Source organism: Siphateles boraxobius, unplaced genomic scaffold, assembly GCF_051911475.1.
Source record: "Siphateles boraxobius isolate OS27281-9 unplaced genomic scaffold, OSU_SipBor_1 22, whole genome shotgun sequence".
NCBI classification, from domain to species: domain Eukaryota; kingdom Metazoa; phylum Chordata; class Actinopteri; order Cypriniformes; family Leuciscidae; genus Siphateles; species Siphateles boraxobius.
This window is the reverse complement of record NW_027508833.1, coordinates 26,652,161-26,667,498: the sequence shown is the minus strand read 5'-3', so window position 1 is coordinate 26,667,498 and position 15,338 is coordinate 26,652,161. Positions and strand designations below refer to the sequence as shown.

The 15,338-nt window shown below is 38.4% G+C and overlaps 1 protein-coding gene across 2 annotated transcripts; it reads left to right on the top strand.

The window, feature by feature from the left end:
* Positions 1-870: 870 nt before the first annotated feature.
* vsx1 (visual system homeobox 1 homolog, chx10-like) lies at positions 871-3,519 on the top strand. 2 transcript variants are annotated; one of them, XM_077239323.1, is made up of 5 exons: positions 871-1,493; positions 1,926-2,004; positions 2,093-2,216; positions 2,303-2,495; positions 2,747-3,519. In XM_077239323.1, exons 1-5 carry the CDS (start codon positions 1,109-1,111, stop codon positions 2,998-3,000), a joined length of 1,035 nt encoding a protein of 344 aa, XP_077095438.1. In that variant the 5' UTR covers positions 871-1,108; the 3' UTR covers positions 3,001-3,519. The 2 variants fall into 2 exon arrangements, with proteins under 2 accessions (XP_077095438.1, XP_077095439.1); XM_077239324.1 differs by having other exon boundaries at positions 875-1,493; positions 2,303-2,483.
* The last annotated feature ends 11,819 nt before the right edge of the window (positions 3,520-15,338 follow it).

Here is a 15,338-nt window from a genome sequence, read left to right as displayed (position 1 = left end):
TGTTGTGAATATAAAAAAAGCAATAATGGCCACTGCCAGAACGTTTTGTGTAAAATATAAATGCACATTAGGACTAATTTTAACTGTTGTTTTCTAGTCTTTTATAAATATACCCTAATTAAAATAGTTTCATTAATATCGATTCACTGATACATAGGCCTAATAGTTTAATTAAATAATGATAAATCTTAGACATATTATAACATAATTTATAAAACTAATGTAGGCTACGTTATCACTGTAAATATCAAAATAATAGCTAATAATAATAATAGGCTAATAATAATAATAATAGTTTATTATTATTATTATGCTATTATTCACCAAATAATTTTGCCATTGTTGTTATTGAACGCTAGCCTAATAATGTCTGGCTCGTTTTTAATGGGTGCAGTGTGCATTAAGGCATCGAAATAATTTCTTCAAAAAGCAAAAATTATGTTTAAAAAAGTCTATAGAAATTTTTAATTTTGCAAGCTTGGCAATGAGATTTAAGTTTTTCTTAATTTATGTAAAAATATAAAACTAGAGGAGAAACTGCGTTTTTCGTAATTTTTTCCTTTATTAGTGAATTTTTTTTTCTGTCTCCAAAGTAATTTAGCCATAAATGATTTGAAATTAGATTATACTGCTATCGAACGATAAATAGGCTAAGCCTAAACATCAAAATATCACGAAACTATCGCTTGATAGTCATACACAGTTATAGCCACTAAAATGTTGAATATTGATCTTGTTCCGGTTTCTCATTTCTAATAATTTTACCTTCTGATTCCAACTGAAATTCCCCATATATAGACATTTTCAATAACGAGAGGCTGCGCACATGAGTGAAATCTTCCATGTAGAGGGAAAAACTACTTAGGACCAATTCAGCGGAGGAAAATCCTTATCGGATTAAAGGGAAAATTGGTGGCAATTAATCCTTTGTGATTGAAAAAGGGAAACGCCTCCTCTTGGAAGACATATATGAGGTTAGATCTGATTGGACAGTGCGATGATCTGCTGGATTGGACAGAAGGATAAATGGTCCCGCCAGAGCGCTTAACCGTCCCACCAGCCTGACCTCTTCTCTTCAGAGAGAAAGTGAACTAAACAAACTGCCACCATGACAGGAAGAGAAGAGGCTATAGACGAAAAACCTAAGGTTAAACTATATCCCTCATTCGGAATCGACAAATCACGCCTCAATGGATCTGGATTTCGGTCCAAAGGTTTCGCAATCACAGACCTGCTCGGTCTGGAGTCGGATCTTCAGCCGCATCAGTCCGCTCCGGGCTCAGTGGTCAATGGAGAGGGGCAGAGCGCGGCGGTCGGAGGATTTGCCTTCCCGGGAGGTTCTTTGCCGCTCGGCTTGGGTTTTCTCTGTAGTTTGGCGGCACAACAACCTCCCGGGGCCCCGTGTTTTCTCCCGAGCCACATCCCGCTCCTGCAGTCACGGACAGAGAGCCACTTCATGCAGAATATGGAACAGCAACGGGACGCCTATTCCGGTACAAATCACTTTATTTGGTTATGAATGAGCCGAAGAGCTGTTCACAACAGCTGGTGCTGAAACTGGCCCTGCAAATTTATGTTTCTTTACTGGCAGTGGAAACTTTTTGATTAACGAATAATTTTGTTTACTAATCTGATGGAATCAGATTTTTTTCTCTCTCCTAGTTAATACGCTTTGAAAACTGGAAACCGTTCACAGATTTCTGCTCGACATTACTATTTGTTGATATATCCAATTTTTTTCTGCATGATTCAGTTATATTAAATATTTTTTTATTTAAATAAAACCATAGCACATTTTTATGTTACTTAAAAGTGTACATTTTGACTTTTTTAATTTATATATTTGATGCAGCTTTGTCTGCCCTTTGTCCAACATATGTTCATTTATTTTTTATTAACCAAAAGCTGATTTTTTTTTTTTACAGATGATGATTGTCTTTCCGGGGATCACAATGATGGAAAAAACTCAGGGAACTCTCAAAAGAGGAAGAAGCGAAGGCACAGGTATGTAAAGAAATGCAATGTTAAATGCTTATTCTATAAGGATCTGGTGTGTCAGTGTCTCAACCACACATTTTGTTTTGATTTTTAGGACAGTTTTCACCTCGCATCAGCTTGAGGAGCTGGAGAAAGCCTTCCATGAAGCGCACTATCCAGATGTTTACGCAAGAGAAATGCTGGCCATGAAGACAGAGCTACCAGAGGACAGGATACAGGTAGGATGACTTCCACAGTTTTTTTCCTTTCTTGATATTTCTCTCTCTCTCTCAAATAGCTAATGCCCAGGTTTGTTTCTGTCCAGGTATGGTTTCAAAACCGCCGTGCTAAGTGGAGGAAAAGAGAGAAGTGCTGGGGCCGCAGCAGTGTCATGGCAGAATACGGGCTGTACGGCGCCATGGTCCGTCACTCGATTCCACTTCCAGAATCCATCATCAACTCGGCCAAGAATGGAATGATGGGCTCATGCGCTCCCTGGCTTCTAGGTGAGCCAGCAGGTGGTTTTCCTATTTAGTACTTAAAGACTCAAATATGTATTTGATCACTTGAATACATAGCTGAGGTGTCTTGTGAACGTCTGTCTGATGTTGTCCATACTTGAATTTAGACTTAAATATATGTGAATTAGGCTTAAACAGGCCCTCGGTCTGTCTTAAAATTCCTCTTGTGATTGTAATTAAATGAAGAGCTATAAATATTTAAAAACTTAAGGTCAATTTTTAATCGTGTCGGCATTTTATTCTTTTAGGAATGCACAAAAAGTCTTTGGAAATAGGGAAAAAAACTCCCGGCACACCTGAATCGACGCACTCAGATTCGTATTCAGAGGAACACAAGGGGAAAGACAGCGACATGACATGGTCAACTGGAGCCAATGGAGCGGACGACTCAGAGGACATGGCAATAGACTTGTCAAGCACTTCGAAACAAGAGAGTAAAAGCACTTTGAAAAGATCACCACCTCGCACAGGAGACAGCAGCGATTCTGAAAATGAGAGTTAAATATGCAAACGAATATGGACAATTTTGAAGTGCACATACAAGGACTATCAGTTTACAATATCTCACCTTTTGACAATGGTTTTGTTTGTCAGCATTCCTGTGTTATGTTTTTTTTTGTCGTTCATCAAATATTTGAATACTAGAGACTGTTTTATTCTGAATGATTTTGTCTTTGATGTGTAATAATTATTAATGTAAAAAGTGTTAAATTACATGTTTTATGATACGTTCGTGGGCATTATTCATAAACGTTTCTTTCTTTTTCTGTCAAAAAATCTCAGCCGCTTCAGGGTGACCACTTGTTCAGCACCACTATTGTGAATGTCATAATATTTCCCTGTTGTAATATGGCATGTGTGTTTGGGGAACAGAAAGTTCCCAGAAAGGATTTTTAAAGCACTTTACCTGCTGTGATGATGAATGTTTTGCATCGATCAATGTCATCAGAGCAATATAATACCAGCAAAAACAAATCCACATCACAACAAAAAATTAAACATTTTATGCTTTTGATTCTGGCTTTCTGTTTCTTTAGTCAGTAGACTAAAAATAAAAATGTCATTGAGAATTACCTTGAGTTGGGGAAGGATAAGAAATTGACTAATTTCATCTCTGGGGCCAGTCTTCTTGCTGCCAAGGACATGAGAAAGATATAAAGAAGGCTTCCAGTATGGATGCTGCTGACCCAGATGTTCTGTTACACAAATACCATCTGGGGAAAAAAATATTAAGGCACATTTAAGCCAAACAACAACTAGGTTAAGCAATTTGTTTCCCAGAAACTGTCAGACTATTCAATAGCCAAATCATCTTTAATTCATGTCAGCCTGCTTTTATGAGCTTTGTCCAGATATTTGTTTTATTTAAAAAACCTCAAAAGGCTCTACTCCACTGCAGGTGTGTTTAGTGCACCATTGCAAGAACATCACCTCGCAACAAAGTGCAGCACTTCAACAAAACCATGTTCATTTTAATTCTATCTCTGAGGAATGATTTTATTTAGATCTTTACAGTCACATCCTACTGAAGGTCAAAGGAAACCAATAAACACAATGTTTTATTTGATCAAATTTAGTTCATCATTAGTTATAAATATTACTTCATTATCCAATTGTTTAATGTAATGGTTTAGCTCTAACACAGTAGCATAATCATCATAATTCATATTTTCAGACCACAAATACATAACACAAATGTATTTGCTTAAAAACAACAATTTACATTTAATTTAATAGTCTTTAATATAAACATAATAACAATAAAGATCATAATAATGATTATTATTATTTTAATTGGCATGTTAGTATAAAGTTTATATGAAATGTACTATCATTTATAATGGCTAAATAAACAATTTGATAGTATCTAATCTCAATAATATGACATTAGGAAAGTAATTGTTTTGTTAGGGCTTTAAAGAGAATAATAGAAAAACAGATTAGCAAAGGAGAGGGGCATGAAAACAGAGATTAAAACACTTCAGCCTGAGACAAGCTCAGGACATAGGAATTAAATCTATTAAAATATTATCAATCACTGCTGATCCAAATAATCTTTCGTGCCAACTGCCCTTAACAAAATAACAATTATAGATGATGGGTCCTTTTTAAACTATTATGCACAGGGTTAGACAGGAAGATAATCCTGCCTTGTTAGAAATGGCCATTAATGAAAAACAAAATAACCTGATTTTAGGACATAGAAGAGTTACATAAACACCTGTACGCACAGTGTGACTTATGGCAAGGTTATTGTTTTCGTTTTCTGACAGTAGCCCCAATAACATGATGTACAGGGAAATACCAGCAGCTGAATGTCACGATTCAACAATAAAGAATCAAGTAGGCCTATTCCAGAGAGCCGCGCGACTAAAAACATCCACGTTCTATGTACTCCAAAAGACCCTTACAAAAACTAATAATAATAATAAAATAATTAAAAAAAAAAAATATATATATATATATATATATATATATATATATCCCAATGCAGCATCTGTTCTGGTAATAGGCTTAACTTTGACCTCAAACAGGAGATTTTTTCAGATGCTCCAGAGCCAAGCACTAGTTGTAAAAATTAGCCATGTTTGTTGCACTTTCTGTATGTGGGCCTGTGTATGAGAGGGAGAGAGAACGCTGAACGGATTGGCAGATATCAAAGCTGTGATGTTTATGATAATGATGAATAGAAAATATTATGTCCACTGCTAATTTGTAAGAAGCTTAGTAGCGCAACGAGCTCTAAACATGCAATGTGCATTTGGCACACAACAGGCCTTTGGCAAGCCCTGTGGAATCACATATCTGAACAAAGCTGATTTGGTTCAGCGTTTTCCTGATGAAGTTGACAAGGTTGTCTGAAGTGAGACCAGTTGGCATTTTAATGCAGAACTAAAGCACAGGCGCCAGCCATGATGCAATTTTCAGGTTCTCAGACAGCATCATCTGTGCATGCCCACCTCAACAGGTAAACAAATTAAATCTCTATATTAATATTTGTTTACAATTGTCCAGAATCTAAAGCCAATGAGATGCATAATGACGCAATAACTGGGCTGTTTTGGTCTCGTAGTGAAAGAATGGAAGAATGCCTCAAGGCCAACTGCAATAAATCAAATAAATCAGTTAAACCTTATGCTTAATCTGAGGATGTGTGTTAATAGAATATAACATAATATATGTATTAAAACAAACAATGAAATCAAATTAATTTCTTTATTACTTAGCCTATTTGTATACAATCCAGGTTGATATTCAAAAGAAAACATTTAGGCAACAGTGATCCTGTATGAGTAACATATATTTCATGAAAGTATCTCTGAACAGACATGACAGACAAGTGATATGAACACAAAACCACACAAACAAAAGCAGATTATTTTCAACCAGTAAACATGTAACTCACACACCACAGTCACAGTGAAGTAAGGTCCACTGCAGAGGTAGCAGGCAGTAATTCTGTCTGATATGTTGTTTATTGGGATTAGCTCTAATTTGCGATTAGCATACATAACATCTGCATCAAAAATGAATTAGGCCTACGGTAATCCCTTACAACCCATCCACTAAACACTCTGCTCTTCCAGTCCCCTTGCCTTCCTGTTTATAGGCTACATTTGGGGCTGCATCTTTGCATTATTCTGGCAGATGATTTTATGTAAAACACTTTATACTACGGTATTCAAGGTATACAGTTTATCATTACCTGGGAACATACACACTTTTAGGCGGAGGGTGAAGCAACTCCAGGGTAAAGCTAAGGAGACGCGCTTCCCCTTTAAAAGACATTTAAATAGATTTCCATTAAAGTTATGTGTGGATGCACAACCTACACATCCCAGCATGAACACTCCCAGCATAAAGCGTATATATTCACAAACCATGGTTTATTTTAACAGAAAAGCAAGCACATAGGCCGACTGCATGCAGGACTTCGTATGCGGGACTTTGCACAAAGAGCGCTCCCTTTATAACCACTAAAAAGCTGTCACTCATCTCAATTCGTCGTAATCTCCAATATAAAGTTCCGTTATAATCAATGAAGCTGAATGCACAATGAATCTCATTTACATAATTGTTTGTTATAATCAGATGATTTTCAATTGTGCTGAACTCAGAATCTAATAACCACTGAAAACATTTGCTATCCTCAAGGTGTTCCCAAGCTGTGTGAATTTCTTTGTTCTGCTGAACACAAAGAAGGATATTTTGAAGAATGTCGGTAACCAAACAGTTGACGGTAGCCATTGAATTCCATAGCAATTTTTTTTCCATACTATGCAGAAGTTAATGTTTGGTTACCCATATTCTTCAAAATATCTTCTTTTGGTTCACAAGAAATTCATACAGGTTTGGACAAATTTAAGGGTGTGTAAAATGACATAATCAGTAGCGCTGAAATCTTCCACACTGCTGAGGATCTGCTGGAGATGGAAGTTCTCTAATCTCAGTTCCACAGTTGTTATCAATGTACTATTAATGTAGTCCAGCAGCAGATGGGGACATTGACTGTACAGTGAGTCCCACAGTCGATGAGGACATTGACTCTGCAGTGAGTTCAGCAGCAGATGGGGACATTGACTGTATAGTGAGTCCCACAGCCGATGAGGACATTGACTCTGCAGTGAGTCCTGCAGCAGATGGGGACTTTGACTCTGCAGTGAGTCCAGCAGCAGATGGGGACAATTGACTGTATAGTGAGTCCCACAGTCGATGAGGACATTGACTCTGCAGTAAGTCCAGCAGCAGATGGGGACATTGACTGTATAGTGAGTCCCACAGTCGATGAGGACATTGACTGCAGTGAGTCCAGCAGCAGATGGGGACTTTGACTCTGCAGTGAGTCCAGCAGCAGATGGGGACATTGACTCTGCATTAAGTCCAGCAGCAGATGGGGACATTGACTGTATAGTGAGTCCCACAGTCGATGAGGACATTGACTCTGCAGTGAGTCCAGCAGCAGAAAACAGTATTGGCTGAGCAGTGAGTCTCACTGCAGATGAGGACTCTCTGGAGAGAGATTTCGTTTAAATGAGAATGATCTCTTTTAAATTTGTAGGCAAAAATCCTTGTTTGGAAAACCACCTCCATCCAACCATCATAATTTCTTTCTTTTAGCCTTTTCATCCCAAACCTCTTCCTTTAGAGATCGCCTTGGCAGTCCTCGCAAATAGGGGTCCCAGTTGTCAGAATACAATGCAAGTGCTGTACTGGCAGGATGACCCAGACCGCTTCATCATGGACATGGAACGGCCCTTGCCAAGCATGGACATGTGTAAATTTCTGAAACACTTGATGATAGGCACTCTAAAGATCGATTGTGGAGAAGATCATAAATCCAGCTAGATCAGTCAGTAATTCATCCATATGAGGCAAGGGTTAACTTTGGATTATCACCTCCTAATACGGTTCCCTGAGATCCATACACATTCTTATGCCACCAGTCTTTTTCACAGTCACCACAATTGGTGAGACCTATGGAGACGAATCAATTCGCTCTATAACTCCAGCAGAAAGTAATCAGTCCAACTAAGCAGATACAGCTGTTCTTACAGAGTAGGGAAGGTTGCCGTAATTTCTGTCATACTGGCATGACTGAATCTGACACTTTGACATTATGCATAAACAAGACATCCTGGATGAGTCCCCTTGAGTAGAGAGCTGTAACACTGGTTCTGAAGAGCAAGATGCAGAAGTTGTGGCAGGCTCTGGCAGGATTGTATCTCCTTTTATGCACAGTTTAAGAACTTTAGAAAGATCCATGCCCATTAATGGAGTTCCTTTGTCCACCACATAGAAATTCACAGAGCATTTGCAGCCATCTTTTACTGTTGCATGCAAGCAGGCGAACACATTATTTGGTGACTAAGTGACTAAGCACACTTAAAGTAGCTGTAAGTGTAATTTCCCAAAGTAATCATACATGATCTTAAGCAAAACTGAAACAAAAGTAAGAGTGTCAAGTGTCTGTGTAACAGGCCTCTGAATTACACGAGCTTCTACCTGAATAGTACATTGGAGTTTAGTGCTTACATCAGTATCTTATAGTAATAGTAGCGTATACTCAGGCATTACTTCTTCATGCACTGTGTAAGTTTGCATCATTCTACAGACACAAGCAAAATGTTTTTTTTCTTACAATTTTCCTTAGCTGCCAGACATTCTACCGCATTTGGAAGATGTTTATCCGATCCGCAGCTAAATTAGGTATGTGAAGCTAAAGTCACAGTCAAAGTCGGTGATAATGAAGCAGTTGAGTGTTATCCTATTTTTTTAGCTTTCCACCTCATTGCCAGTTTGTTGTGTTTGCCGGTAGGTGATAGGCTAATTTGAAAAACTGCTTCATGAGGCTTTGAAATCTTTAATAACTTTTCATTTCAAATCAGTGTTTCGCGTAGACAGTAAAAGAAATGGACACAGCGACCCCCTTGATTTCAACGGAGAAACGTGAAGGCCATTAGAAGCACTCACTTCCTGATGGCTGAGCGTACTGCGCAGGCTCAAACTGAGCTTGACAACGTAGATGTGACGTGACGTGAGCAACCTGTCTGACAGTTGTAAATCTTCTAGTAGCTGTGCCACATACCGAATTATTTCCAATTCCTCAAAAACTTCGTTGAAATATTTTGTTCCGTTGCTTTTATGGGACTCTCTTTCTCTGGGCTTCTCCTTTGACTTTATTTCTCCATGTCCCCCCAATTGCCTCATAGACAGTAAAAGTTTGCCTGCGAGCTTCTCCTCCTGTCTATACGGCAATTTCTCAACTGTGTGACAGAGAGTCGCGTGGTTATGACGCAATCGTTAGCCTATTTTTGCAAAAACAGCTTCTACGGGGCCATAACGTAAGATACACAAAGTAATGGAGCCTTTTATACATTTTCGTGTTTCTTTAGAAATAAATAATGGACGCCTCAGATGTAAAGTTATTCGCTGTCAAAGTGACAGCAAAATGAATGGGGGTCAATGGAATGCTAACAGCAGGTGATGGTCTGCTACAATGGCGGCCCCCAGGGAGGCTTCAGTTTCCTGCTGATAGATTACCACCTTGGTGTTTCAGCGTGTATCAATAATAGACTGTATTATCGGCCGTCGATATCTTGGCAGTGCGTCACCTTGTGTTAGTCCCGGAAAACCAAAAATGGGCAGATGTGGGACGTGGGTGGAGCTGAGGTACCTGTGCCTAGCTAAACGTGATCAAGTTAGCTCAGGCTAAAGAGCTTCACAGACTACTTTACATGCAAACAATACAACTTAAATTACTACAGTGTCCAAAAGGTCATAATACATGTATTTTAGCTTAAAAAAGGTGGTGACATGATGTCACGATTTGGTCTTGTCTATGTCAAGTTTTGGTTTGTTCATGTCATGTTCCATGTCTGTCATGTGATCCTGCCATGTGTTCCCTTGTCTGATGTGTCATGTTGTCATTGGTTCATTGTTTCATTGTTCACAGGTGTCCCTTGTCTAGTCATTAGTCTTGTGTGTATTTAAACCATCATGTTTGCCATGTGTTGTCAAGTATTGTGTGTTACCTGTAACCACTGTTTGTAAGTCTACGTTCATGTCTTGATTTTGAGTTCATGCCACGCCACACCACACCACACCACACCACACCACGCCATGCTTTTGTTTTATGTTTGATTTGTTTACAATTAAACTGCACTTGGGTTCAACTACAACTTGCCTCCAATGGATCCCTTACACATGATGACATCACAGTCCTCATTCTGTCTATTCTTGAGTAAATTACAGGCCTATTTCCTACACATATTTTTGAGGACATGTCAACAATTAAAACAAATAGGTAGCCTGGTTAAAACCAGACCCTTCTCAGTCGTAACTGAGTTAGGGTCTGGGGAAGGTTAAGGGGCTAGGATAATACACTCAGCTGAAAATTGCATTTTTAAGTTATTCGCTGTCAAAGTGACGCAAAAATGAATGGGAGTCAATGGAACGCTAATAGCAGGTGAAGTTCTGCTACAATGGCGGTACCCGCGAGGCTTCAGTTTCCGGCTGATGGATTACCCCTTTGGCTTGAATGGGCTCTTCGCCAGACTAACTTGCAGAGCAAATCTACATTTGCCGGAAGTTCGTCTGGGTTTTCCCAGGCTAACAAATAGGCCTACTTCCAATAGTCTTTGTTAGTAAATGTTACGCTACGTATGAAATGCAGGCGTAACATTATATGACAACGTTTCATACTGTTTTATACAGTCTATGGTTTCTACTTACAGCTAATCACAGTCTGTCAGATTCTGGAATGTAGTAAAGTTTTAAATAAAATTATAAATAATAAATTAATAATTTTAAATTAATAAATAAAATTATATTAGAATTTCACTCACCGGAAAAAATGGAGCCCAGTGTCTGGTAGTACAATTAATCGCAGAGCAAGCCGTTTTATTTGATAATTGTATGAAATGATCCCGAAAAAAATCACAGACATGGCAGAGATGCAAAGTTCAGTGGCCGGAATCCACCAGTCACTCAACAACGCCCTTAACTATGCAGAACTTTAAGGTTTAATATAAATTAAACGGATGAGTTATTATTAGGGGCGTAAGGATACACAAAACTGACGGTTCGGTACTTCCCACGGTTTTGACGTCTCGTCAAACGACGTCTCGGTTCAGTTCGGTGGGGTGGGGTTTAGAAAGCTAAAATTGCTCTCTTTTTTTTTAAACAGTGGTTTAATGAAAAAAATGTGTCTTTGTCTTTAAATTAATTCAATTACAATTAAATATTTCGCAAGGATTAAAAAAAAGGTAGCCCGCACATTATTATAACATTAAAGGTTGACAACAGAGCCTAGACTTTTAGCCTAAATGTTTTTTAGATATAATAATTGTTTTTTAGATATAATAATAAACACATTGTATGAAAACATGTAAACTGAACACAAGGCAGTTTTGGCATTAACTTGTGTTTTTACTCTAATTCGTTATTGAAATATAATAATTTACACAGTTGCTGTCATTTTCATGAAATATATTTTATACATACATTGAATAATCAAGATATCATTAACAGGTTAAGTAAAATATAAGCTAATATAGCGCATTTATTTAGTGCAAGAGTTCATTTGAATGACTTGCCTGCTGAGGTAAATAATGCTATGTGAAAAAGCTGTTTTATTGACGTATAAATAAACACGTCAATGCTGAAACACTGATTGAGCGATTACACGAGTTATGATGCATTTCAGTAAGTATACTGTATCTTTCAACATACCTTCAGGTGTCCAATCATGTTTATTCTGTAACTGAGGAAGAGATGATCGCGTTTACTACTTTACTCGCGCTCTGCGTTGCCGCTTGAAATGAGGAGCTAGTACTAGCGATACAGCGATCTGTCACGCCACAGCAGAGAGCGCCAAAAAGCCATTTATTGTTTGAATTTCGTTATCAAATAGACAGAATTTGAAAGATTACACCTTGCTTATTATCGAAAGTTACAAAACATGGAGCTTGCTATTATATGGTGTTAAGTGGTTAGGCTACAAAACTGACTTCGTTGTGTACACAAGACATGAGGTCCAGTGAGCCAGCCATATGGGGTTAGAATTCGGTCACAATTCTGAGCGCGCAAGATCACATTTTGAGCGCGCAAAAGGGCATTTCGCACGCGCGTGACCTTTTTGAGTTTTGAGGAGAAATGTTCGTCACGCAGATAAGAAAATATTTCGAGCGAATGAAAATTAATTTTGCGTTTAAAATAAGTATTTGGATGTGGGCAGACTTTCTCTTTTGCATGTGCAAAGTTTCACTTTCTTGTTCCTTTCGTACCAGCCGTACGCGCTCTCGGCAGCCATCCTCTCAGAAACATGCTGAAAAACCTTTTCGTTTCTCACCATGCCATCGAGTTCCCTTTGCACCCTTTCTTCACCGATGATACCCAGGAAGGTCTGCACCTCCTGGGTCGACCACGGTAATGTTAAGCTGCGCGGCGACATTATTTTGCAACGGTGTTTTAAAAATGGCGCCTCTTGTGTTGTCGACGTTCCCCTTGTAGCACGCGCAAGTGACGATTCTCTGTCAACCAATCACCGTTCTGCAGTGAGTCTAGCTCCACCTTTTAGTACCGTACCACTGTGCTAGGTACCCCAACGAAAGGGTACCCAAAAAGTGGTACGGTACGGTTCGGCTTTTTGGTACCATTCACAACTTTTGACAGTGGAAACGCAAATAATTGCGTACCGTACCGAACTGTACCGTACCGTACCGCTCAGTGGAAACGAGCCATAAGCACAGTCTGCTCGCTTGCTCAACACAACATTACAATATGCCATAATTCCAGCCAATCAGAGATGAGGCTGCTAAATTCTGATTGGCTGGCTTGAAAACCAATCACAGGACTCCCTGCATCACCAACTGTGGAAGAGGAAAATACATGGTATTAGATGTTTATGTTTAATTTGTTTAATGGATTGAAAACTTCAATTTAAGTTCAAGTAAACAAAAACATTCACAGCAGAGAAGTTCTGTAAAAACAACTAGCATACTGAAAAAAATATACTGTATTTTCTTATATACTATTTTAGGATGGATAGTGTTCACATTGGGATGCAGGCTTATTCCTCTCACTGCAAAAAAAAGAAAGAAAGACATGTGGGTAACAATGCAAACATATGCAAATATAACTGTAAGTGAAAATCTTGGGTGTGTGACTCATAAGACTTCTATATAATTACTCTCATAATTAAATTTTTATTTTTTTGCAGTTAGGGGAACAAGCCTGCATCCCAATGTGCACACTATCTATTCTAAAATAGTATATAAGAAAATACAGTATATTTTTTTTAGTATGATAGTTGTTTTACAGAACCCCCTGCTGTGAATGTTTTTGTTTAAATAATTCCAAGGATATCAAGTTGATTATTATTTTAACGTTATTACATTGCATTTCTACGTTTATTTGATGCCTTTTTTATTCTAATGTCAGTGATGTACCGTTTTTACACACTTATTTCATTAAAAGGGGAAAAGTCTGTCCATCTTCATTTCTGAAAATGTGTAAAATTTGAGACCCCAGCTCGGTCACATTCATATTTCACTAATGTTAATTACATAACTTGCAGTTCAGAAAGAAGTTAGAACTACCACTTGAGGGGTAGCAAACACTTGGACATGCCATTATGTACAGTAATAGTACGATTTGATTTTGATTAAAAATAAGAAAAAAAAATTGCTTAAAAATAAACTGTGGTCGTCGAGTGGTAGACATTTGAACTTAAATCAAGCCATTAAACTAATTAAACATAAATATCTTCCACCATGTATTTTCCTCTTCCACAGTCGGTGATGCAGGGAGTCTTGTGATTTGTTGACAAGCTAGCCAATCAGAATTTAGCAGCTGGGTTGTGTTGAGCAAGCCAGCTGTCTGCGCTTAGAGGCTGGTATGAAAGGAGCAAGAAAGTGAAACTTTGCACATGCGAAAGAGAACGTCTGCGCACATCCAAATACTTATTCTAAAAGCAAAATTGATTTTCGTTCGCTCAAAATATTTTCTTATCTGCGAGATGAACATTTCTCCGCAAAACTCAGTTCACGCGCGTGCGAAATGCCCCTTTGCACGCTCAAAATGTGATTTTGCGCGCGCAGAATTGTGACCGAAATCTAATCCCATACAGCCAGGGCCGGCGTTGCAGGGGGCGGGTCGTGTTCGGTTCGCCATGAGAGAATCGCGATTCGTATCGTGGGTTCTGTATCGCGGTTTTTCGGTTCGGTTTGAATATCGTTATAGCCCTAGTTATTATAATTTTATATAAAAGTTAAATCAACCCCTCACACTCACTTCCGTGTTGGATTGAAGAGAGAGAGAGGACGATTGCCGCTTTGGTATCAAACTGCCAAGTAACATGATTTTAGTAAACGAGGCTTCGTTACGTCATATGGTTACGTCCATAGACATCATATAGATAGACGCCCTATCGACCACTACTGCCTATTGGCGCGGACGAGCCGTGGAACCGCCATCTTAAACCGGTCACCCGCTCCGCTCAGTGTAATCTATTTGGCAGGTGCAATGAGCTGCCAGCGCATTTAATTAATCATATCTCACTCAATACCGAACTGATTTTCAAGCGGGTTTTTTTGATGCAAAGGTCATACACGTAGCTACGATACAGGACACATTGAATATTTTTTTCACAAAATACAACTAATAGTACGGCAATGTTAAATGTTAAATCTTACTTGTGTAAAGTAATCCCCGAGTGATGGTCCGCCGATTTGAGCAGGAACAGAGCCGGCCCGAGCCTTTTGGGGGCCCTAAGCAGAATTTGATTTTGGGGCCCCCTCCCACTACGCGGAGTCACCTGTGCTTGACGATTATTGACACAAATACCACGCAATAATGATACATTATAAATTAATACAGTGAGGTTATGTCTTATTGATACAAAATAAAAACTTAATAAAAAATAGATAGCCTACTTAAATAAAAAAGTTTTAACTTTTACTTTACTCTTTTACTAACTCTCTGAAACTTCTTAAAAGAAACTGTCTCAAAACACATCATATAAATTATTTGCTAAAATAATGACAAAACTGAGAAATCAGAAACATAATAAGAGCAAGGGTTCAACAATGACAATTATTGTTGAAAACTGTAAAAATATTATTATTTCTCAACTGTCTCAATACAGTGTAACTGTCCTCAAAATCTCTCTTTTTTTTTTATTATTATTGTAACAGACTTTGTTGGATTGTACATGACAGAATCCAACAAAGCCTGTTACTATAATACCGGTAATCATGTACTGGCGCTCGTTGTATATGTGTGTATGCAATGTATTTTTCCCCTCGGGGCTTGCCTTAGATAGGAATGGGTCAATTGCTG